A 24,626-nucleotide genomic window follows, 5' to 3' on the forward strand; every position below is an offset into this window, starting at 1 on the left:
TTAAGCAACCTTGAGCTTGTCGTAGGAATGCACATTGTGGTTTTCTTTGACAACTTCTTTGTATTCTTGGCCGTATCTCACCTCCAAAGCCTTTCCTCCCTGCAAAAAAGAAAAATGACTTAAAACAATGTTATATAATGGAAGATTATAAAAGAAATACATATTTTCGCCACTGTTCAGGCAAAAGTCACAAAAAACAAGTAAGTAAAGAAATCGAAATTTGGAATAAACTTGTAAGCCCAGTTGTTTCGCAGATGTTCAAATGTAACATTGTCATCAAAAATGGTCATTCTGCGCAATTTTTGATATTTGATAAGTACCCATTAAACGCCGATTATAGGTGCATTTCAATTTTCTATCTAATTGTAATAAGCTGACAAGCTTAACAACATGATTGTTGTCCTCTTTTGCTTATCACAATTTGTTCAAAAGCTGGTGACATTGCAAAGGGTTAAGTATATTAATAATAATGAAGTAGTAGTTACGCTTGCTAAAACTATGTTTGTTTAAAATTTCAAACAAAACATCTTCATTTGGACAAAAGTCGCTAAACTCGAAAGTGCAGTTTTGAGATACTCACAATTTGAAAGTTAGGATGTGGAGATTAAATCAGATTCGCATGTTTATATAATTTTTAAGTTTTATCTACTTAACTGTTTAGTAGTATAATTAATTTAAGAACACCCAAATACAGCCCAGTTGTTTTGCAGAAATTCACATGTCACAAAGTCATCAAATGATATCAAAGTCATCACTTACCGATTGCATGTACGCTCTTAAGTAGAACTTTCCGAACAGAACGATGAAGGAAATCATGTAGATGATGAGCGTGTAGTGCATCCACAACGGGAACTCACATCCCGTACGGAGCCCATTCAATCCCAGGACTAGAGCGCAGGTGAACTGGATCTAAAATATTAACAAAATTTTATGAATATAAAACAGAGAGTAAATTTAACCTTCATCTTTGCTCCATGAAGTCAAATTAATGATTAGAAGTTGGTACATAATTATTCAATGACTAACAATAAATATTTCACTTTTGACCATTCGCAAATAAGCTGATAGATAGGTATGTACCTAGTTAAATTATTTTTGATATTAACCTTTGGGAGAGTATGGTCGTACTGTGTACCTCTGTAAAAAATATGCCTAAAGGGTTGCGGATGTACACCGTACAGCGGTGTTTGTAGAAATCCTATTAATAATACTAATTTTTAATAATAATATTAAATATTTTTTTATTATTAATATCTGTGCATAATAATTTCGAATGGCAGTTCCATTGTCAATAAAATGGTAGTTACGAAATAAGGTTATTATTTTATGATAATCAGGGTTTTCCAATAAAAGGTGTTATTTTGAATAGCCCGCTATTTCGGTAGATGTTACTTTTGAAGCTGTCATTTTTTGACATTTGACAAGTAGAAACTACGCCATTAATAAAAATGGAACGATACACGCTTCAACAACGCATTGAAATTATTAAAATTCACTTGAGTGAATCAAATGCAAATCATCTTGACTGATGAGGCCCATTTCCACCTCGGTGGCTTCGTCAACAAGCAAAATTGTCGCAACTGGAGCTCGGAAAACCCAAGAGTTATTGTTGTAAAGCCTCTTTATCCTCAACGTGTGACTGTTTGGTGCGGTTTATGGTCCGGCGGAGTCATTGGACCCTACTTTTTCGAAAATGAGGCTGGAGCAACTGTTACGGTGAATGGATTGCGCTATCGAGAGATGATTAATGATTTTTTATGGCCGGAATTGAATTGTATTGATCTGGACAACGATTACTTTCAACAAGACGATGATTTTATGATTGAATATCGAAATAACACCTCTTATTGGAAAACCCTGTTGTTATTTTGGAATGCAATTTCGTTATAATGATGGTCCCAACTACATTACAACAGTTATAATCATCAATCAAAAAAGAATGTCAAAATATAGGTTAAAAAAAATAGATATCGTCATGGTTGTCGAAAAGTGACTTTTAAACAAATATCACAGGTAGGTACCCTTTTAAATGGTAAATTTTGTTAATATATTATAATATTTAAATTTCAATGTGGTTCTTGTCAGACTTTTTTAAGCTAGTCAGAAATGATAATTATTGATGTGCATTTATGCAGCTCTCACCAATTGCAGGATGGTCAGGTATTTCTTCCACCACAAGAACTTGGTGACGTTGGGGCCAAACACAGACAGTCCGTAGTAGCTGTACATCAGGACGTGGATTCCACTATTGACCATGGCCGGCAGGAAGGCTACAAAATTACAAACACATTTATTAAACTAAATATTTTTTTGGTTTTACCCCCAGTGCTTTTATCGAATCGAACTATCGTAAATTGTACATAAAGTTTTTAAAGCGTGAAATAAACTGATAAACTGAATATGAAACTATATTAGGAAACATGTAACAGTAACATAAAATAATATAGAAACTAGAACAATACTACAAGACAAATCACTAAAACTACTTTATGCTACTATAATTTGTTGGATTCAACAAAGTGTTGGTATAGATTACACTTAATTCTATAAATGGAGTCAGTAAATATGTCAATAGCACCTCTAAACTTACTGCCCAGATCATGCATCCTATTGGTTAGTGAGTGTGTCTGATAGTCGGTTGTGTATGTATTGCGGAAGAATGTTACATTTTGTCTTGTGTTCCTAGTCGGCACTTGGAATTTAATTGTGGAAATAATTTAATAGTTTGAATATTATATTAAATTATAAATGTTTTAGAATGTAACCCAGGCAAAAAAATATTGCTTTTTTAAAATTCTGTACACATAATAATATAATATGCATAATGGATACATTGAAGAGATAAGAAATTATCTAAAATTATCAAATTATCCACTACGGATAAGAGTGGATGAATACCACCTAGGACCTTACTAATAAACATGTTTAAAATTTTTACACAACCGATAAACAACCATTAATATAGGTTAAATAGTTGTTTATCAGTTATGTAAAATTTAAAACACGTTTATTAGTATTTTGACTAGGTAATAATGTAACCTTTAGAAAAGTTTCCTATATTTATTTTATTTTTTAAGTTTCTATTACACGAGTTAACGATTACTTAAAAAAATGAAATTTGTTGAATTTGGCAGACAACTCTGGTCTGGAGTCCCAAGATATTTGAAAAAAAATTCTTGACTCTGTGCTGAAGCGGGCTGTCCGTTTGATAGATTCCCCTATTTTAACAAATGGACTGTTGTACTTGTTCTACCGGTATTTCAATGAAAGATGCTCCGGGGAACTAGAACATTTATCCCTTCGGCACCAGTATATAGTCGGGAAACACGTCAAAAGCTTTCAACGCTTGTACACGGGTGACATTTTTCACTTGAGAATGGGTTGTTACTACAAATCATTCTTGAATTCAACAGCTCGACTGTGGAAAGATTTTCCGGACTTTGTGTTTCCTCCCTCCTAAGGCCTCTTCAAGACCCATGTTCACTTCTTCCTCTCCTCAAAAAAACCCTCCACATAGCAACACCAAAGATGACATAGGCCCCGAGGGAAATTCTTTTCCTCAGGGCCTCCTGTCGAGTTAATGTAAACAAAAAAAACTAACTAGATCCGCTGGGCACCCATTTGATTCCAATCCACCAGAAGGAGAACATGGTGGAGTGGTGGTAGACATGGAGGAAGGTGAGCTGCTCGTCCTTCTTGCGCAGGATGAAGAACACTGTGTCACAGAACTCCAGCAACTTGGAGAAGTAGTACCACCAGACGGCATCAGCAATCTAGAAATCATACATACTATATCAAGTATCGAACAGATCTGATATGATTTAAGTTCCTCATGGCCAATGGGATTATGTATATTTAGAGCACATAAATTACCTGAATATTTTAAATATTTTAGAAAACAGACGTAAAATAAACAAACTAACTAACCTTTTTATTAAAAATTATATATCGAAGGAAGCAAACACTTTGTGGCTTGACATTATTACACAAATGAAAGAATATCTTTGTTTTAAACCACTTTATTAAATTTATATACGTCGACCGGTTTCGGTTGAACTCAACCTTCATCAGGACACAACCGAAACCGGTCGACGTATATAAATTTAATAAAGTGGTTTAAAACAAAGATATTCTTTCATTTGTGTAAAAATTATATACTCTAAATGTCTAGGGATAAAGTGCGCTAACTTCGGGAGGTGATTCTACATGAAGGTTGAAGTAAAATAGATATAATTTTTTTTTCGAAATTCCAACGTTCATTTTCCCATACAAAAATATTTTTCTATGGGAGAATATTTACAATAAAAACACAAATTTATTTTTGACCACTTTATTTTAATTACACTCAACCGGTTTCAGAAGTAACCCTCCTGCATTAGGAGAATATTAAAACTAATTTAAAAGATATACAATGCTGATATATAATTATATATAAGAGTAGGGGGTAATTAAGGGATTTTTGGGAAGAACAGAGTGGCTTATTGGAAATATGTCCAGAATAGGACTAAAAGATACATTTATCTGATTATCTAAAACTACAGTTCTTATTTATGGATTTTCTGATTTCCAGTGCGTCTAAGTAAACTAATTTGTTGTCTTTACTGTTTTGGTGAAGAATTTTAACCCTTGTATCGTTATAAAAAGAATGATTGGCAAACTCTGAAGAATAATTGTTATAAACATCTTAAATCTTCCGCGGTTCTAATATTAATATTTTTAATTGTTTTACCTATGTAGATCGATGAACAATCATTGCAACAAAATGTCTAATGGGCTAAATTTATGATCTCTATCTTTAGTGTTTTTTTTAGTAAATTACCTAAGTTGTTATCAGTGTAGAATGCTGGTTTAATGTCGACGGGCAATTTATTTGTAGCAAGTGATGAAACGTTGGAAATATACATAAGATTCTCGGCCATTGAAAGATATTTTAATTGATTTTATTTTACTTCCAATTTCGAAAACGTTTTTAAACTTTTTTTATTTCTAAAATCATGTAGAATCACCTCCTGAAGTTAGCGCACTTTACCCCCGGATACCTTGTATAGTATAATATTTATGGATACGTCGGTGTTCAAGGGATTAAATAAATTTCTAGCGACGCTTCGATTCTGAATAGTGGTCTTTCACCAGAGCGATACTGAAAGTATCAAACACTCTGGAACTGAATAAATTGTGAAAAACACAGATTTACCAAATAAAATTTACTTGCGCATGTCGGAATTTGAACCCACTTATCATTGTGATAAACAGATTGCTCACCTGCATTTCATCCGGATCGTATCGCTGTCGACAAGGTTCGCAGATGTAGCTGTACCGTAACCTCCAAGAGGCTGTCAGGAGTTGCGCGGCGATATAGAAGTTGAGGGCCGCCATGGCCAGGTTATAGGGCACCAGCAGCCACGTCAGCCGGAACGCGTTCCTGTTCTTCATCAGCCTCGGGCCCGTGTACACTATCGCCAGGTACACCATCGTCCAGAACAACGTGGGCATCGGGGAATCGACGAGTAGCCATCCTTTTGTTCGGTCATCTACAAATAAACAAAATTGTTTTTTATATTCTAGAAATAATACTTTTTTGTTTCACTGAGAAATGTTATTATTTAGTAGCTGACGTGTACCCGGCATTGCTAGGGGTTATCCTTAGGATATAGACATACACCACCATAGACTTTTTTGTAGGCCTTTTTAAGATATACAATTCCGTAGTACATTATTTTGATGTATCTCATAAGGTTTAGCCAGTGTTAGCAATGTAGTGCTCGAAAAAATATTTTTACGACTTGATTATAAAACATCAATTTTTCTCTACTTTCTATAATTACAAAATACATGAATTACTACAAATGTAATTCTTCCGGAAGAAATTCTTTAAATGATAGTGAAAACTTATCAATATCCGTTGCGTAGTTTAGAAGAACTAAGCGCACAAACAGACAGACGCGGATAGCGACTTTATTTTATACTATTAAGAGATTTTTAAATACGATGTGACCATATTATATTATTCTATTATCTTTGGATGTGACCTAACAATAGATCATAAATAATACATTAAAAAAAACGAACTAATCGATCTTGGCACACACTCCTTGCCTCATTCACATTCACATATCGTCTCTCACATACTCTTCTATTATTCTGACTCTTGACATGACCCGACTTAAATAAATAATTATAAAAAATAGCACCGAAAATAACTAATTTAGGTTGCGTACCTATATATATATATTTAAAAATTGATAAATTAAGTACCTATCTACATACCAACCTAAAATAATTTTATTTTAATTAATTAATTAATATATCTATATGTGTATTTCCATTTCTTAAATTTCAGACAGATTCCGTGATTTTTTCCTGTTTACTAATGGTGTTCATTGTTCACTGGTCTGAGGCAGTCAACTCTTAGATCAGCAACATCATCAGATATAGGCAGACTGATGGAACCTAAGCGCAAGCCAAATACTAAGTTTTGTGATCGCGCTTTCGGAGTATCCGGGCAGAAGGCTTGGAATAAACTCCCTCCGGAACTAAGATCCATAACAAGTCCAACAGAATTCAGGTCTAAACTAAAAACTTACCTTTTTAAGCTGTCGTACCCTTAAATTAAATATACCATTCCTAAGAGAAAGTCCAGTTATATTCAATTTTCCAATTAAGTCCTAAATCCTATATCTAAATTTCGCTAATAAACAATTAGATAATGTTAATTAAGTGTTAATCTCAAGTGACCTACCAGGTAAGTATTGCACTGTATATTATCTCCATAAATAGTTAAGTAATAACATAGATCACTGTAGAAATGTATTATAAGTTTGTACAGCGCCCTTGAGGTGATTTTGCACAAAAACGGCGCTATACAAGTCATCCAATTATTATTATTATTTGAGAGGCAAATTTCTGACTATTTAAAGCTATATACACGGTGTCCGGAAACTCGTAGTACAAGCGGGAAACTGGAGAATCTACACCACATGGGGAACCCAAAAAAACATAAAGTTTTTTGATTTGAGCATTTTCAAAAAAAAAAAAAACCAAAAAAAAATATTTTTCGGCTATTTTAGGGTTAAAGTTTTTTCTGGTGTTTAGGGTTGAATAACAGATGTTTTAACCCTGCAGAGCAGAAATATTTTATGATTACACCGGGTTAAATGAAGGGTGATTTCAAAATAATGCTTCAAATCCGAGTTTCTTCATTTGTTTTACTTTCAAATAGTTTTAATTAGTTGGGTACTTTGATCTTCAGTAATAATTTATAAGAATTTGATTAAAAAAAAAAAAAAAAAAAAAAAATCAACTTCAAACTCGATTTACTCGATAACGAAAGCTCAAATAAAAAAAAAATATACTACAAAATCGACTCCAAATGTGATGTAGATTCACCAGTTTCCCGCTTGTACTACGAGTTTCCGGACACCCTGTATAGTTGGGAAAATTTGCATGTATGCAAATTAATTAAGCTGTAATAATTTTAGATGCCCATATAAAAGTCATCGCGATTTCTATCCGTCTAAAGAAAGTAGGCAAATTAACTGATAAAAACACCAGTTTGGTCTGAGAAAATATTTTGCCTATTAAAAGTGAATAATATATTCCAATCAACTGCAAATTGTAAATTATTTCTGCGCAGTCATTATTAATCTCATTTAGTGGATATTTGGTAGAAACATCAACATAAAATGTTTACGGTATGAAGATTTATTTGACCATTTTCGAAAAGAAAACAGTTGACACAATTTTTCAGTTATGATTTTTTAAATACATACATCTATTTAAATTTCTTTTTTGTTTTCGGTAATGAATTAATGCAAATCTTGGAAGCGTAAATTAACACTCTTCCCGAAATCCGATCGAGCTGTAACTCGGCAGAAAGACTCGGTGTCGATGACAGTGCATTCTATCGTATCAATCACTTACACACACGGAAAAATACGCATTTCTCTGAAATCGAACGATATTACAAGAGATAACATACGAAATAAATGTCGGTCCTACACAATTGAAATTTGGCACACTTGTTAGCGCGGTTTACTCCAATCCCTGGGGAGGAATGTTTAATCTTCAATCAAATCAATAATTATAATTATATTGTTTTTACTTTTAAAAGTTCACAGAAGTTTAAGGCGATGCCATAAGTGGTAATGCAAAATCATGTGTTTTTGGTTTGAAAATTTGGTCGCCTAGAAATGTTTCAGATGAAAGTCTAGAAAAAAATAATGTATATGGCCTATGAAAACTGCTTTAAAGTACAAAATTCCCTACTTACGAACCCATTTTCGGTTATGATTTTATTGTATAATGTGGCAAATTAAGTTATTTATAAAATGATCGAAAAAAAAAAATATATTTATCCCTGAACATCCACAAAATAACATAAAAGGCACTTTTTGGCCATGTTTTTTTCTTGCATAAATCAAAACAGGCGGATGGTGTTAAGCGGGAATTTAAACCTTATCGCCATCTACGTAAGGGTTATTATTGATAGCGGCTCAATTTAAAATATTACACGACGTAGTGCATCGCCTTAAAGCCAGTCAATTGGCGATTAGCCAGCCTAAGAGATGTAGCAATTTAAATTATTCGTAAATTAAAAAACAATTGTAAAAACTTTGTTTTTCACGGGATGATGAACACCAACTAATTGCCTATCACGCCCTTACCTCAGGGAAAGCAACGTTCATTCACATTCATATATTGTCTCATACATACCAACTATCCTGTTATTCTGACTCTTGACATCGCACAACTAATACAAATAATGTTAAAGCTTTTATTTATTGTATTTCAAATCCTTTTAGGGAATGTAAGTTGCTTTTGAAAAACACAATTATTATTCATACTAACATGGATTAGTTTTTAAAATGTTTGCAAGTTTGTATGTGCTGAAGTAAAATTTATTGTTATGCGGCATCGCCCATTTCCACATTACACTAACGGGAAAAGTTTTTGTCAAAATGCGTACCAATTAAATATTATATTACAGTATTCATTTGTAATTATAGATACAAACATGATAATGTAATTAACAGTAAATAAGTTCTAACCTATAATTTTGTAGAGAGATATGAATCTGTTTTGTAACGACTACATTATTACGTTTCTGGTTGGAATATTTCAGAAAAATAAACTTACTATTTTACACCTCAAAAGAAAAATAAAAATATGGTGGGTTTTGTAGAAATATTTCACTATAAAAATATAAAAAATTTGATATAAAAAACAATTACGTTATTATTATTATTTCATTGAAAATAAAGAAGAAAAAATGAAAACTATTTCAACAGCCTTCCCAATTTCCTAGCAACCAACCTTTTCAATTTCCTCCCATCAATTGAAATTCAAATCCAGCATTCAAAATTGAAACGTTGCTTGAAATGACTTTAGCCGTGTTTGGTGACCAGATCTGAATAGCCAGATACTCCACCACCTTCCTATTACCCATCTCCTACCCCTCCCCACAACCTTCAGCCTCACAACATACTCCAATTGAGGATGACATAATCTCACTGGCTCCAGGCGGTTGGTAGCAATTGGGACTCTTGTGCGGTATTCGTGTAGCAAAAAAATCAATATCCCCCCATGAAAGAGGCATAATCTCACTGTCTACGGGCAGCGCGATTATTATGTTGTGTGACAAATGCAATGTTAATAATGTATATAATATATTATTTTTGCTAATGCATTACATATTTCATCTATACTCGTATACAGGGTATTTAGGGACGTACTTGACTTTCTTTAACCAGTGATTCCTGACATTATTTGGAGTAAACAACAAGGGGGCAATTAATTTAAAACATAAACAAATAACTAGGTATTGGACAGTTAGGTTTAGTGGACGACGTGGGGAATTTTTTGTTGTTGTTTGTAAGTAAAATAAAATTGAAAAAAAACGTCACCGGGGACGAAAATTTCATTTACAAGTCAAGTACGCACATAGTTCATATTCAGATTACTTTAAACTTGATTCTAAATCTATCTATCACCTCCAAAAAGATATATTTTTACATAATATGTTGAAAACTCATTGATTTATTATTAATATCAAGCCAATTAAAAAAACGTGAATTTATTCAGGGAACTCAGTATTCTTTCCACAAATGTTTTAACCAACAAAATACCCGAATAACTACGTGATAATTCGTCATACTATTAACTTGTTAGTATTTTTCTGTAAACTTTAAACAAATTAAAACGATTTTATAGAGAAAAAAAACATGAAAGAAACTATGAAATAATAAGCCACCAAACATATGCTACTTTTACTTGATTATGCGATATCGAAAAAACGATGTAGTATTTGAGGAATAATCTTTTTGTAATAACCACAAACAGAAGTAAATAAAAAATATGATTTATGGACCAATTTAGTTTTCTGGGTCGATTGGTTAGTTATAAAATATAAACTAGTCGACGAAAGACTCGAATAAGTATAGATTTTCGTGATCGACGCGATGGATCGCGACGCATGACAGTTTTTCGATCGTTTTTTATCTGTACCCCGCCACGCTTTGCTGTGGTCCAGTCTGTCAGTGCAGAAAGAGAAACAATAGCGCACGTTGCTTTTACGGCCAACAGATGGCGCTGTTTCAAAAACATGCACGTTTTTGAAGATTTACAAAGATGTCACAGGTGACATCTATATTACATAGGTAAATAAAAACACACTCGTATTCAAATGCAACATTGTGTCAGTATTTCAACGCAATTGGTAAAGATTAACATATAATTATTAATATATAGAATATAAGAAACTTGGCCAAAGTCAGTGGAATTCATAGCTCAGTGATATATCTATGTGTAGCTCCATTGAACTTCTCGGTAAGTTGGTCAGTAAAAGTTTTTCAATTGGATTTTAGTGGTTTTTTTACCTCCTCGGCTCTCACTCTCCCAAACATGGTAACAGGTTTCGTTTTCGTGATGCAGGGTCGGATTCAGAGAGAAAGCAGAATATTCGTAAGATAATGCCCAATTATTATTTATCGAGTACAAGTTTAATATAAAATAAATTTGGCAGTGTTTTATAACGGCGTCTGATCAGGCGGGTTATTTAAGGCTTGGCCTTCATCAATGTATCTTCTATTATAATTAAAAGTAATCTATATAATCTGCCAGCCAATTCGATAGAACTAACCTAGATCTAGATACATCTACTCTATTTCGCTTTCATAAAGTATCGGGTAGTATTTAATTGTTTATCCTGTTAACCTAATTTTACGTGGTCAAAAATTTATACCATTCCGGGCAGCAATGACAGGGAAAGGATCAAATATACTACAGGGTTTTGCAATAAGAGGTGTTATTTTGATATTCAATCGTAAAAGATCAATGGTTTCGTTGCTTGTGTGGCACGTAGCGCCGTCTTGTTGAAAGTAAACGTTGTCCAGATCAATACCATCCAATTCCGGCCACAAAAAATCATTAATCATCTCTCGATAGCGCAATCCATTCACCGTAACAGTTGCTCCAGCCTCATTTTCGAAAAAGTAAGGTCCAATGACTCCGCCGGACCATAAACCACACCAAACAGTCACACGTTGAGGATAGAGAGGCTTTTCAACAATAACTCTTGTGTTTTCCGAGCCCCAGATGCGACAATTTTGCTTGTTGACGAAGCCACCGAGGTGGAAATGGGCCTCATCACTCAAGATGATTTGCATTTGATTCACTCAAGTGAATTTTAATAATTTCAATGCGTTGTTGAAGCGTGTATCGTTCCATTTTTATTAATGGCGTAGTTTCTACTTGTCAAATGTCAAAAAATGACAGCTTCAAAAGTAACATCTACTGAAATAGCGGGCTATTCAAAATAACACTTCTTATTGGAAAACCCTGTAGTTCGAATGAATAGTCATAGGTAGGTACTTTAACTGTACAACGATGGATAGCTTTAATTGTAGAGTATTTAAAACATTAATTTAGCGCTTACAAATGCTACACGAATTAACGTAGGCAGGTGCGTTGTAAACGAAAGACAGACTTAAAAATTTAACAAAAAATCATTCATCTTTCAAAGGCATTTATCGTTTACTCATAAAAATCACCCACCAATCTCCCCTTAGTATTCCTTATTTACTTTCTCTCAACAATTCTCGCATTTTCTCAGTTCTATACAAGTTCATAGACTTGAATGACTTCAATGTTTGAGATTTTCTGTTCCCGAATAGATTTCCCATAAAATTATAACCATCTCCCTTAACTTTAACGGCACATAGCACTCTTTTTAGGGTGAATTGCATAATACAAAAAAAAAAAACAAATATTTAAACGATATATATGTATTTGACAAAAAAATAAATTTACCAGACTTCAAAGGCCGTATATGCAAACTATTTCTATTTAATTTATAAAATACTAGTTGACATGTAACCGGTGTTGCTCGGGGCTATGAATGGTTTGGAGTAAATTTTTGAGGTTGTAAAGTCTAGTGTATCTGAAAACTGGGTTTGTTTTTAAGGTGGAGATAATATTTATTTATGTCTATTCTTGAAAACACATTTTACAAATGATTACAGTGGTTTATATTGTAGTACAGAGAAAAAAAGTACAGAAAAAAGGTATAAAAAATAAAGAACATAGGTTGATATAGGTAAAAATGTGTGTGGGTAATATTGTATGTTACGTGAACACCTCACTAGGAGAACCTGTGCTGAGGTGTTAACGTGTGTCATATTATTCTAAAGTATTGAATATTAATTTTTTTAAAGTTCATTACTGTATAGCACATTAGTACCACTAAGAAACTACATTATATCGCTATTTATTCTACTCCGTATCTCTTTCCAGTGCAGATAAAATGCGAAGTATTCCCGGGCGTCTCATTAATTTACGATTAAAATCACTCCCCAAATACTCCTAGCAATAATAAGAATAAACTTTGAAAATATTAGGTAAACCGGTCCAGTAGTATTCGAGTCTACCTATAGGGGACAAACAAACAAACAAACATTATTACAAAAAATTTATACATTTGTATCAATTTTAACGTTGGTTTGGCGGAAATTTGTTGTATTTATATTTTTTGTTACATGTTTATATAATCCTTTTCCTATATTTTGTTAACTCTAGTACATTAATTTAATTTTCACTGTAATTTCGCAACTAAATGTACCCACTACGCAGTATGCAAAAGCTCTCCGGGCATTTAATAAATTGAATTTCAATACATTTTTTAAATATTTGGTCAACTTTCGCAGTTCAGTGATTGAATCACCTCAATGGTTACGTACGTTGGAACCTATAAAATTATTATATTTTAATTTTGGATCTAATTTAAGTGGAAGGGAAGAAGATATGGAAGAGAAAGGTGGGGAAGTACCTGTCTATTCTGATCTGGTCACCAAACAAGGTTCAAACCATTTCAATTCTGTGGTCTTACACCAGGGAGATATTGAGAGTATCTTCCACTCTGAAACGTGCCGCAAATATACCACAATGCATTATTTTTTAAATTAATTAACTCTGAATTTACACAAATTAATCAAGCCAAAATGTGAACCCGCGACCTCCGGATTGCTAGTCGAGAGCCTTAAACTACATTTTAGTTATGGAAACTTTCATATCCGGCTATCGCATCTTTGTCTGAATCTAATTTATTTTTATTATTAATATTTATTATTATCATTACTGAGAAATTGTTCAACCTCAATAATCAATCTGGCTCATTACGGGCAGCTAGGTACACGGTATACATCTATGAACAACTCGACCACGGTTTCCTTTGTGCCTCTTTAGAGCTTAAAGCATTTGTATGGCTCTGTGTCAAGTTTACGAGTAGGTCACGTGTCCCCAATGCACCCAGAAGTAGGTACCGAGTACCAAAGTGTACCAGAAGTAGGTACCAATTATTCCCATTACATTAAACAAGTACCGACGTTAAGATTGAGCCGAGGCCTTCAGCGCCGTAGCAGGTTACGTTCTCTCATCCGGAGGTGAAAGTTTTCAAGTCATCTGACAGCGGTTGAGTAGATCAGAGGTGCAAACTAACACTAACGTGAATACCCGCACTTTAAGCTGAGAAATTTGCCACCATAATGGACATTAAATTGCCATTACAATAATTATCACTGTACAGAGCGGTCTGAGATTTTGATCTAACATATCGATGGCCTAGCGCACACGTGTTGAGTGCAATTTGAAAATTTAATTTATAAGAATACTTCAAGGGGTCTAGCACAGTGAAATCTATAACTTTAAAATATCGGATCGATAGGCATAACTACCTATGATTTTATACTGATTTACCGAGCACAGTCGAACTGTTTATATCTAGACCGATGTTGATAACGCAATAAATCAGACGGTTACGTAAAAGTTGAAAATACTAATAAATTGACCACTTCAAATTGAAATACATATAACTTTAATATACATTTACAGTCCGCATGTACTTTTTGAAACTAAAAAGGGAGTTGATTTGTTCATGAGGTCATTAGTCATATATCATTCTAACATGTTGGAGCGGAATCAATTGATCGCGTCTCAGATGAATTAATTAAGTATATGGATCGTTTATATGATTTCTTTCTCTTCTAAGAGGTTAGTAAGTTTACTTCCATTAATTAATAAATCAGTTATTTTGACATATTATTCCACACCTTGGAGGCCGTGCTAATAGTAGCCGCTTTTGTCAACCGATTGTCAGAATCATATTCGCTAAACTGACCATAGATGATGGATTTCGTCAGTATCGTATTGAAACATGGCTTTATCGATCGCCCGTAAATTACAAGACGTAAAGCAACAAAATTAATTGAATATGCGTTTTTTTCCATTTCAGAAGAAATAAGTTACAAAACATTCCCATGAAACATCTATTTACAAAGTGAGTGTTTTTAATAAATGACTCGTAAGTATTTGATTTTAGTTAAAACTGCAATTCACACGTGCGCTAGGCCATCGATATCATATTGGCCGCAACTTTGATTTTGGTTAGATTTTGAATGTACATAATATTAGGTCGTTGTGCATCTTTTAAAGATACGCGAGGAACTTAAATGTATTGATTTAAGCCGTCTTTGAAGGAAATCAATAAAATTGATAATGTTTAGATTTGAAAAATGATAGAATTTTTTGTTTACTGAATTTAAAATATGTGATTTGAATAACAGCGCGACAATCAGCGATTGGAAGCAGTCATATTGACTGGCTGTCATAATATTTAGATTTGTCTGATTTTTGACTTTTGCATAGTAAGTATTAAATCATCTGATATTGGTATTATCATCGTATACAGGGTGTATCGGCACCAAAGATATTGTTCTTCTAATATCTTTGATCGGCACGTACCCGACAAACTTTAACCAGCTATTCCTTAGCACATTTGGAGTAAAAAATGTTATGGGCACTTTGATGTCCGGTAACATTTTTTTTTCAATAAAAAAATAAATAAAAAAATCCACAATCCGTCACTGCCATTGGCATTGTTTCTCGTGTTCAACAGCTGTTATTAGCAAGTGTGTCAAAAAGCGTCCTCACTCTTTCATACACACTAAATAATAATAGTTAAAAATGAGACGAATGGTGTCATGTCATTTCGTTGTGATTGTAAAAGCGCGCCAATGTAGGTACGTACGTACATTTTTCAACGAAACTCGAATAAAATATTGCCATATGGGTCAAACATTGAAAAAGGATAAAACATTGGTGACATGTGATGAAAATATGAATAGTAAATTTTTTATTAAAAAAAATGTTACCGGACAGCAAAGTGCCCATAACATTTTTTACTCCAAATGTGCTAAGGAATAGTTGGTTAAAGTTTTTCGGGTACGTCCCGATACACCCTGTATATACACTTGAGCGAATAAGCGAATTATGTTTCTCTTTTAATAATTTGAATTCGCAGCTTGACTGTTGCTTACTCCTAAAGTCTAGTTAGTATAAAAGTACCTACTCGACCCACTAGGCATATTTCAATATCACTGCTCACAAAAAAATGATGTAGCAAACTCGCCAATTTCTCGCCTACATAGTTTAACGAATGAATATACGAAAAACATCGACATTTTTAACGGTAAAACTTTACCTGCAACTACCGTTTTTATACGCATTTAAAAAACTTCAGTGTTCAAAATGGTGCGTCGGTCGGCAAATTTTTTCGTAAATTATTATTTACATAAATAATATTAAAAATCAATATTTTTCAAAATCGTAAATGCAAAAAGTTGTTGTTTATTGTCATTAATTTGAATGATTGTTTTTTTTAAATGCGTATTAACAGTAGTTGTAGGTAAATAATTACCTTTTTAACATAACAAATTCGATGTTTAAAATATACCACAACAAATCTTTCATGTTAAATATTATTTCTGAACATGTGTAGATTATTATATTTATTCTAATTTTATCCAAATTCTTGTAAACCACATGAAATCATTGTTTTTTTTTATTAACCTTTGTGTAAAAAATGTAACCATTATACGAATTTTATGTAAAAGTACATTGGACATATAAAATAAATACCTACACAATTTCCATGTAATCCAATTCGGCGCTGGTTTTACCGCGGCAATGACATTTTGAAAGTATTGAAAGATGGTGAGTTTGAGAAAATTATAATCTATGTAGCTTTCTACTCTGCAAACAGCGTCGGGTTGTTAAGCAGTAATTATTTCAGGTGATTCATAATTCATAAGGCATTGAAATATCATTTTCACCACAGCCCGAATAATGTTTTCATAATTAAAACAAAATTACTATCCAAGTTTTAACATATTTTATTAGCGACTTAACGCTGTCCCAATCATTCAACGCGATCTGTTCTAAATTTACAAAAATAGGTAAATTTTCGTTTTGGGTGCTTAAATACATAATTAAAAAATAAAATAACTACCTAGTAGTTATCTGAACTCGTTCAAAAAATAATGTTCTAATTTTTTCTTACATAAATCAAATAAATGTTTTTTATGTAAATAAGATTTATAAGTAGGTACTGTTACCTACCTACTTAATTATTAACCATGAAAATGTGACAATAAAGAATGAAAAATTACCAAGAAAATGTAATAATACAGACGTCCTGTAAAGACAATAAATTATTGTTCAAGAGTAATTATAACAAAGAAATTATACACATTAATTATAAACCTTATATATTTTACGTAACATTTGTTTAAATTTCAAATAAAGAATAGGTAGTTTAAATTTCTAATAAGGACAAATGGTAGGTAGGTGGTACACAGAGAAAACTTACTGAAATAATATATTGCTAATTTATTTATGAATCTCTTCAAATTATTCGTAATACGGTTAAAAACGGGATTGCAGGCACTTAACGAATGAATTGATAGGTTTCCTGATAAATTTTAGTAAAATACGTTGTCGGAACAAGTGTTCATAAATATACTAAAATTTTGCATTTGGTCATTATATATTGTCATTTGCAAATATAGGTGCATGAACACGTGTTCCGATATATTAGGAATGTGCTAAAAGCTTAGCAGGAAACGGCCTGCAGTCCCATTTTTGACCGTATTTTAATAAATCAACAATACTCATTTTTGTTCGTGTAGGTACCACAATATTGAGAAAATACAAATAAATTTCACACTTGAAAAAATAATCTTTAGTGAACCATTAAAACGGCCACTATCTTGAACCGGAAGGGAACGAACAAACAAATTTCAAGACGGACGAAATGCATAACGGTCGAGTTAAAACAGTATGTTCAAACAATGATTTTTCCAGTAGACATCAAATACGTGAATTACCTCAAAGTTGTCATCATTATATTCTTAGCATACACTATTTCAGCTGATTTAGAATTTAGATGCAGCGACTAATCAAAAACACGGTGGGTATTGGGTTTGAATGTTGTGCATTTTTAGGTAACTAGAATTTAATGGGCGGCATTAGTTATTTTATTAATAAAAATATTCATTCATCGGCTTTCAGATAAAAAATATGCATTCATCGGCTTTCAGATAAAAAATATGTATTCATCGGCTTTCAGATAAAAAAAATATGCATTCATCGGCTTTCAGATAAAAAATATGCATTCATCGGCTTTCAGATAAAAAAATATGCATTCATCGGCTTTCAGATAAAAAATATGCATTCATCGGCTTTCAGATAAAAAAATATGCATTCATCGGCTTTCAGATAAAAAATATGTATTCATCGGCTTTCAGATAAAAAAATATGCATTGATGGGCATTCAGATAAAAAAAGATACAACATATCCTAGATTAGTATCCGGGACCATTTCAGAAGGTATGTAATTATATTCAAAGCGTATTTTATTTATTTATTCAACAAATAGCACATTACGATAAAATCATTAGCGGCTTATCTCACTAGGGAATTCATGTGTTGAGATGTTCAGCTTAATAATTATATTAAAATAATACAAAATTCGTGTGAACATATTTTAATATTGAAAATATAAACCTACAAAATTATTACAAAAATAAACACCACACAGGAGAAAATTTACTGATAAAAAATATTGTTATTTTATCAAAAATCTGGTCAAATTATTCGTTTTCCTGTTATAAACGAGAATGCAAGCATAAAATATCAGTCAAAACGAATGTTTTATGAGAACGGCGAAACACGTGTTCATACAAACATTAATATTGACATACTGATATATTCGGGTTCCGTCATGATATTTATTAGGAAAAGAACATGTGTTTTCGATATATTCTGAATGACTAATTTTTTATCAGGAAATTGGCGCGCTATCAATTTCTTAACAGGACCATTATTCTCCGTGCAGTTATTCAAATAAAATTACACCCGGGCAGTACGTTTGTTGGCAGCAATAACATTCTATTGACTAAAAAAATATTACAAAGTACCGGTGTTGGCTTATCAGCCGCAATCTTAATGCAACCATACTAACAATGACAAGGGGAGTAGTTTGAATAATAAATTATAATAAAAATAGGTAATTATCTCAATAGTTTGTAGATCATGTACCTTGATTAATGACATTCCAAAAGCTTTTGAATTTTGACTTCACATTTTATTTGTTTCCTGACAATCGAGGAAATAATAATATTTTATTCTTAAGGCGATGCACTACGTCGTGTAATATTTTGAATCGAGCCGCCATCAATAACACTCCTTACGTAGATGGCGATAAGGCTTAAATTCCCGCTTAACACAATCCAGCTGTTTTGATTTAGGCAAAAAAAAAACATGGCCAAAAAGTGCCTTTTATTTTATTTTGAGGATGTTTAGGCACAAATATTTAAATGTTTTCCGATCATTTTATAAATAACTTAATTTGCCACATAATTCAATAAAACTATAACCGAAAATGGGTTCGTAAGTAGGAAATTTTAAACATTAAAATGGTTTTCATAGGCCTTATAATTTATTTTTTTCTGGGCTTATAAAAAGACTTATGTAAAAAATACTCGATTATTTTAAAGGCCGAGATATATTGTACTCGCGGTATTTATTTAAAGCATCTGAAACATTTCTAGGAGACCAAATTTTCAAACCAACACATGATTTAGCATTACTACGTAGTGCATCGCCTTAACGTTATTTTTAATTAATATTTTCGCTGATCGATGATTATGTACGTGACGTGAAGAAAATTTAATTAATTTTTACAATGGGTTAATTGCACCATACGATGATGTTAATAACGCGGTTCCTTAACCAACTGTTTAACAATCTTCAAGACTGATGATCACATTTCCTCAACCGTAAAATGATGTGATACCCTAATAACACTTAAGTCAGAAATTTCACCGTGAGTGTCGTAATAATAACGTTAAAGACACATTGTACTTGGCCGTCGGAGAAAGTGAGAGATATTAATTATAATTTCATATTGCATGGAAAAGCTACACTGACATGATTACAGTTTATACCGGCGTATTATTATCTAAGTTGAAACAGTTTTTACGTATCATACATAAATGCTCAACACGGTTTACTCGCCACAGCTTAGATAATGAACTTGCGTGCATTGTGTGTAGTTTCCTTTACATGTAAATTGGCGTTTTTCAATTTACATACCTAATAACGAGTTTCCAACAATAAATCATTCACAGATACGCAAAGTAATTAATAATTACTAAAACCATTATTTTGTAATTTGTAAAATTCTGTTATCATTTGTCAATACAAAAACACATCGCTGGACACCGAGAATTTATTTATCAATGTTTAAATGTAATGTTTCCTGCTGTTATATTTCTGACTACATATTATTGGTTAATTTATTTAAATAGATTACAAGTTAAAGCACCCACCGTTGGACTGGTTTTTTTCTGCTTTAATGAGTGGAAAACTGAGTGGTGACAGCAACCTTCCTCTTATTTTAAAGGTCAAGTGTGCAAAATTTCATCCATCTCGAAATAAAACTGTTGATTTGTATAAAACACAATAGATGCCAAATAATATGTAAAAATAAATCTAATGACTTCCAAAGTATTTTATTTATTTATATGTATTAAGTTCACAGTTAAATGAAAGTATAATACAAAAAATGCATATTCTTATGTTTATTGACTGCAGAGTGTAATGTTAAAATGACAGATAAGTAACTATTTTAAATGGTTTATATAATTCAAAGTGTTTTGCGAACATCTTACTAAGAGAATTTGCAAAATTGTTTTTTTTTAATGTGAATGCGCATAAGAGTCCCAACTATTCCCAACCGTCTGGAATCAGTGAGACTATGGCATCCCCAATATGTTGTTAAGCTGAAGGTATTGGGAGAGGAAGGAGATGGGAAGAGGAAGTTGGAGCATTCAGGTCTTGTCACCAAACACGACAAAAGTCATCTCAACCAACATTTATATGATGGTCTTACAACAGGGCGATACTGAGAGTATCTTCCACATATATTATTTTAAAAGAATACAATGGGATATAACACAAATTCATCTATTATTTATTTAATATTTATTTATATTTAGGAATTCCTGCAATTATGTTGAACTACAACACTCTATTAAATTATATGAATATGCTCAAATTGTCGGAAAATTGAGAGAAAATTTTTCACCCACTTGGTATTTCCATATAAAATTCTAAATGATTTAGTTGATAGTCCGGTATTGCTAGAATTGATAAGCTTTCAGATTCCACAACGTAATACTAGAAGTCAGGATTTATTTCAGTACAGAAATTCTGGTACTAACTACCATATGTATTCCTCTTTGCTCAGAATACTAATAGAGGGAAACAATTATACCAAGTCAGTGGACATCGTAAATTTATATTTAAACAAATATAAAATGTTGTCAATGATGCAATTCAGTTACGTACAATAATTATTTTATATTTATTAATATTCATATGTAAAAGCCCCGAAAAAGGGCGTTAATTAATAAATAAATAAATTATAAAATTTACTTGCTCACGCCGGGATTTGAACATTCGACTTGTTGGTCGAGAGGAGATCGACCACGGAGGAAGTTTACTTTAATTGAGGTATTTACCTGATAATGAAAGCGTCCATAAATAATATTCATAGGTCGTGTGCAGAACTGTTGACGTCGTGTTGAGGATGGAAGTCATGATTGCTTAATGGGAGGCAGCCTATATCTGAAAACAATAAAGAATAATTATATTATCTAACTTTGACGTTATTTACAACCGAATGCGAATTCATTTGAATACCGGTGAAAGTCAACTATTATTAAACATGTAATCTAGAAGACAACAAAAAACGAGCTGTGTATGAAACAATTAAATAACATATTTACGCGTTGCCTGCCTCGTCTGTCAGTTAAAAAAAAAATATGTGAATACCGCAAAAGAGTACCAACTGCTCCCAATCGTCTGAAGCCAGTAAGACTATGGAATCCCTAATTGGGGTATGTTGTGAGGCTGAAGGAAATGGGGTGGGGAAAGAGATATGCAAGAAGAAGGTGGGGGAGTACCTCGCTGTTCAGATCTGGTCACCAAACACTGCTTAAGCCAGTTCCAGCAACCTTTCAATTCAAGTATACCATGTATTATTTTTAATGAATGAATTGTGATATATTATAATATTTTCAAGTGTAAGTTTTTTAGTTTCGAAGAAATTTTTTTTAAGGTGGACATAATATTATTGTATTGTAAAATGTATTGTTTCACTTGATCGTGACATGTTTTCCTCGGGGGTTCTCGACTTCTTCAAAGATTCACTTCTAAGTCGTACATTCTTCTTACACCATTTTCTTCGTTCATTACTTTCGTCCCGTTTCACTACAAATAATTATTTAATTCACGTATTCCTCAGGTATTCCCGACGTTTTTTACGTGAAATACACATTGTTGCTGTTAAAAATTACGTAGACTTTAATTTAACTCCATATAATAATAATAATGATGATTTATTGTCTTCTTTTCTTAGTAACATATAGAGATAATGATATCCTCACTGGGATCTCCCGTGCTGAGGATTTCATTTACATATTATAATTTAATTATAAGAAATTAATATAACAACAAAGTAACATATGAATTTAACTATGAACACATATCATGTAGTATATACAGGGTGTATCGGCACGTACCTGACAAACTTTAACCAGCTATTCCTTAGCACATTTGGAGTAAAAAATGTTATGGGCACTTTGCTGTCCGGTAACATTTTTTTTTAATAAAAAATTTACTATTCATATTTTCACCACATGTCACCACTGTTTTATCCTTTGTCAAAGTTTGAAAACCCACCTGGCAATATTTTGTTCGAGTTTCGTTGAATAATGTACGTACGTACCTACGTTGGCGCGCTTTTACAATCACAACGAAATGGCACGGCACCATTTGTCTCATTTTTAACTATTATTATTTAGTGTGTACGAAAGAGCGAGGGCACTCTTTGACACACTTGCTAATAACAGCTGTTGAACACGAGAAATGCAAATGACAGTGACGGAGTGTGGATTCTTTATTTATTTTTTGTTCTTAATGGAAAGAAATGTTACCGGACAGCACATTTTTTACTCCAAATGTGCTGAGGAATAGCTGGTTAAAGTTTGTCGGGTACTTGCCGATACACTCTGTATATATATTTTAAATAATTTTAAAATAAGTAAGATAGTGTTTTTTTGTATAGTTCAGTTTACTAGATTCTGTTTTAGTCTGTGTTTGATATCAGTATATTTTCTATTTCAGATCTCCCTATATTAAGTATCTAGCTTTTTATTTGAGATTAAAATGTTATAATGTTGAGGCTTTTGAGTGAGAGTGGTATTTTATTGTAGAATTTAATAATATGATATAAGAAGCTTTTTTGCCCAAAAGTTGTATTAGTAGTTATTTGTTGGATAAGTTTTTGACCATGAGATCTAGTGTTTCTATTGTACGTGTTTGTTGTTATTTCTTGGGTTTTGTACTTATGAATGTAAATGAGTATAGTTTTAGAATATATAGTTGTTTAAATGACATGATGTGATTGGTGAAGATTTCGTAATATATCTCATTCTAGTGCAGAGATAATGAGAGATAAGACTTTCTCGAGCGTCCCCGACTTTCTTCTACCAATCAAACCACTCTCTAAACACTCCTGGCACTAATAAGAACAAACTTTAAGGGGGTATTTCACTATGTCAGGCTAAATATCTGACTAGCTATCCGTTGGCTGGCTTTAAAGATCATAATAACTTCGTTATTCAACGGCGACCGTTTCACCATTGTTTCCGAGCTTCCGGATAGATAACACTCGAAATAGTCTGGCAACATCGCAAAATGTTTGCAGTTACCCAATCTACTACCACGGCTGTCATGCGTCACAGTCCGCACACCGCAAAGTGTGCATTTTTTTGGTTATGTTATGTTGATTATCAGGTCATTTTAGATAGATTCGTGTCGAATTAATACATTGTTTCTTATTTTGAACACAATCAAATAATTCAGGATGGATCATACAAGCATTCAAATTCATTCAACAAAATTCGACTCACTTCTCCGCTGTCAAACTCGGAATGTTTTGACGCCATCTTTGATTCGAGGAAAAGCGCCTAACGTGAGGTTCGAGCACTGATTAGTCAAATCGAACTTTAACCCGAGCATTAGCGTTATTCAGATATAGTGAAAACGAAAAAATGACTAATCCGCGGATTAGTGCTTAGTCAGAACATAATCAGAGATAGTGAAATACCCACTTAAACTTTTAGCGCAATCGGATAAATGGTACAGGAACGCAGTGGATCCCCGCAATGCTTCGCTATTGCTAATATCGTTCTCAGGCGTCTCCGATTTCTTACACCACTCACTACTGTATACCACAATATAAACTACATTAGATCGACTCCGTATCTCATTACGGTGCAGAGCTATTGCTTTAAGTATTCCTCGAGCGTCCCTGAATGCATCTATCATTTAAACATCTCTAAAAACTTCTGACACTGAATTTAAAAAAAAATTTCATCTATATCTACTTTTCGAGTTTTGTGAGCAGAAACATATACAGGTTGAATTTTTATACATTAAGGCGATGCACTACGTCGTTTAATATTTTGAATTGAGCCGCTATCAATAATAACCCTTACGTAGATGGCGATAAGGTTTAAATTCCCGCTTAACACCATCCGCCTGTTTTGATTTATGCAAAAAAAAAACATGGCCAAAAAGTGCCTTTTATGTTATTTTGTGGATGTTCAGGCATAAATATTTAATTTTTTTCGATCATTTTATAAATTACTTAATTTGACACATTATAC

The 24,626-nt window shown here is 32.7% G+C and overlaps 1 protein-coding gene across 1 annotated transcript; it reads right to left on the reverse strand.

Moving 5' to 3' along the window:
- Window positions 1-21,492, reverse strand: LOC149423437 (very long chain fatty acid elongase 4-like). The gene is made up of 6 exons (XM_089632238.1): window positions 21,414-21,492; window positions 5,263-5,531; window positions 3,602-3,773; window positions 2,143-2,270; window positions 760-909; window positions 1-99 (listed from the first exon to the last, which is right to left on the reverse strand). Exons 1-6 carry the CDS (start codon window positions 21,490-21,492, stop codon window positions 1-3), a joined length of 897 nt encoding a protein of 298 aa, XP_089488364.1.
- Between the last annotated feature and the right edge of the window lie 3,134 nt (window positions 21,493-24,626).

Source organism: Hesperophylax consimilis, chromosome 5 (genome assembly GCF_061612785.1).
Source record: "Hesperophylax consimilis isolate HC1 chromosome 5, BYU_Hcon_1.0, whole genome shotgun sequence".
NCBI classification, from domain to species: Eukaryota; Metazoa; Arthropoda; class Insecta; order Trichoptera; family Limnephilidae; genus Hesperophylax; species Hesperophylax consimilis.

Coding starts and splice junctions, on each gene's coding strand:
- LOC149423437 (XM_089632238.1), bottom strand. CDS start 21,492: ATGACTTCCATCCTCAACACGACGTCAACAGTTCTGCACACGACCTAT. Junction 910..2,142: donor ACCTGACCATCCTGCAATTG/GTGAGAGCTGCA, acceptor TTAATATTTTAG/ATCCAGTTCACCTGCGCTCT. Junction 100..759: donor TAAGAGCGTACATGCAATCG/GTAAGTGATGAC, acceptor TCTTTTTTGCAG/GGAGGAAAGGCTTTGGAGGT.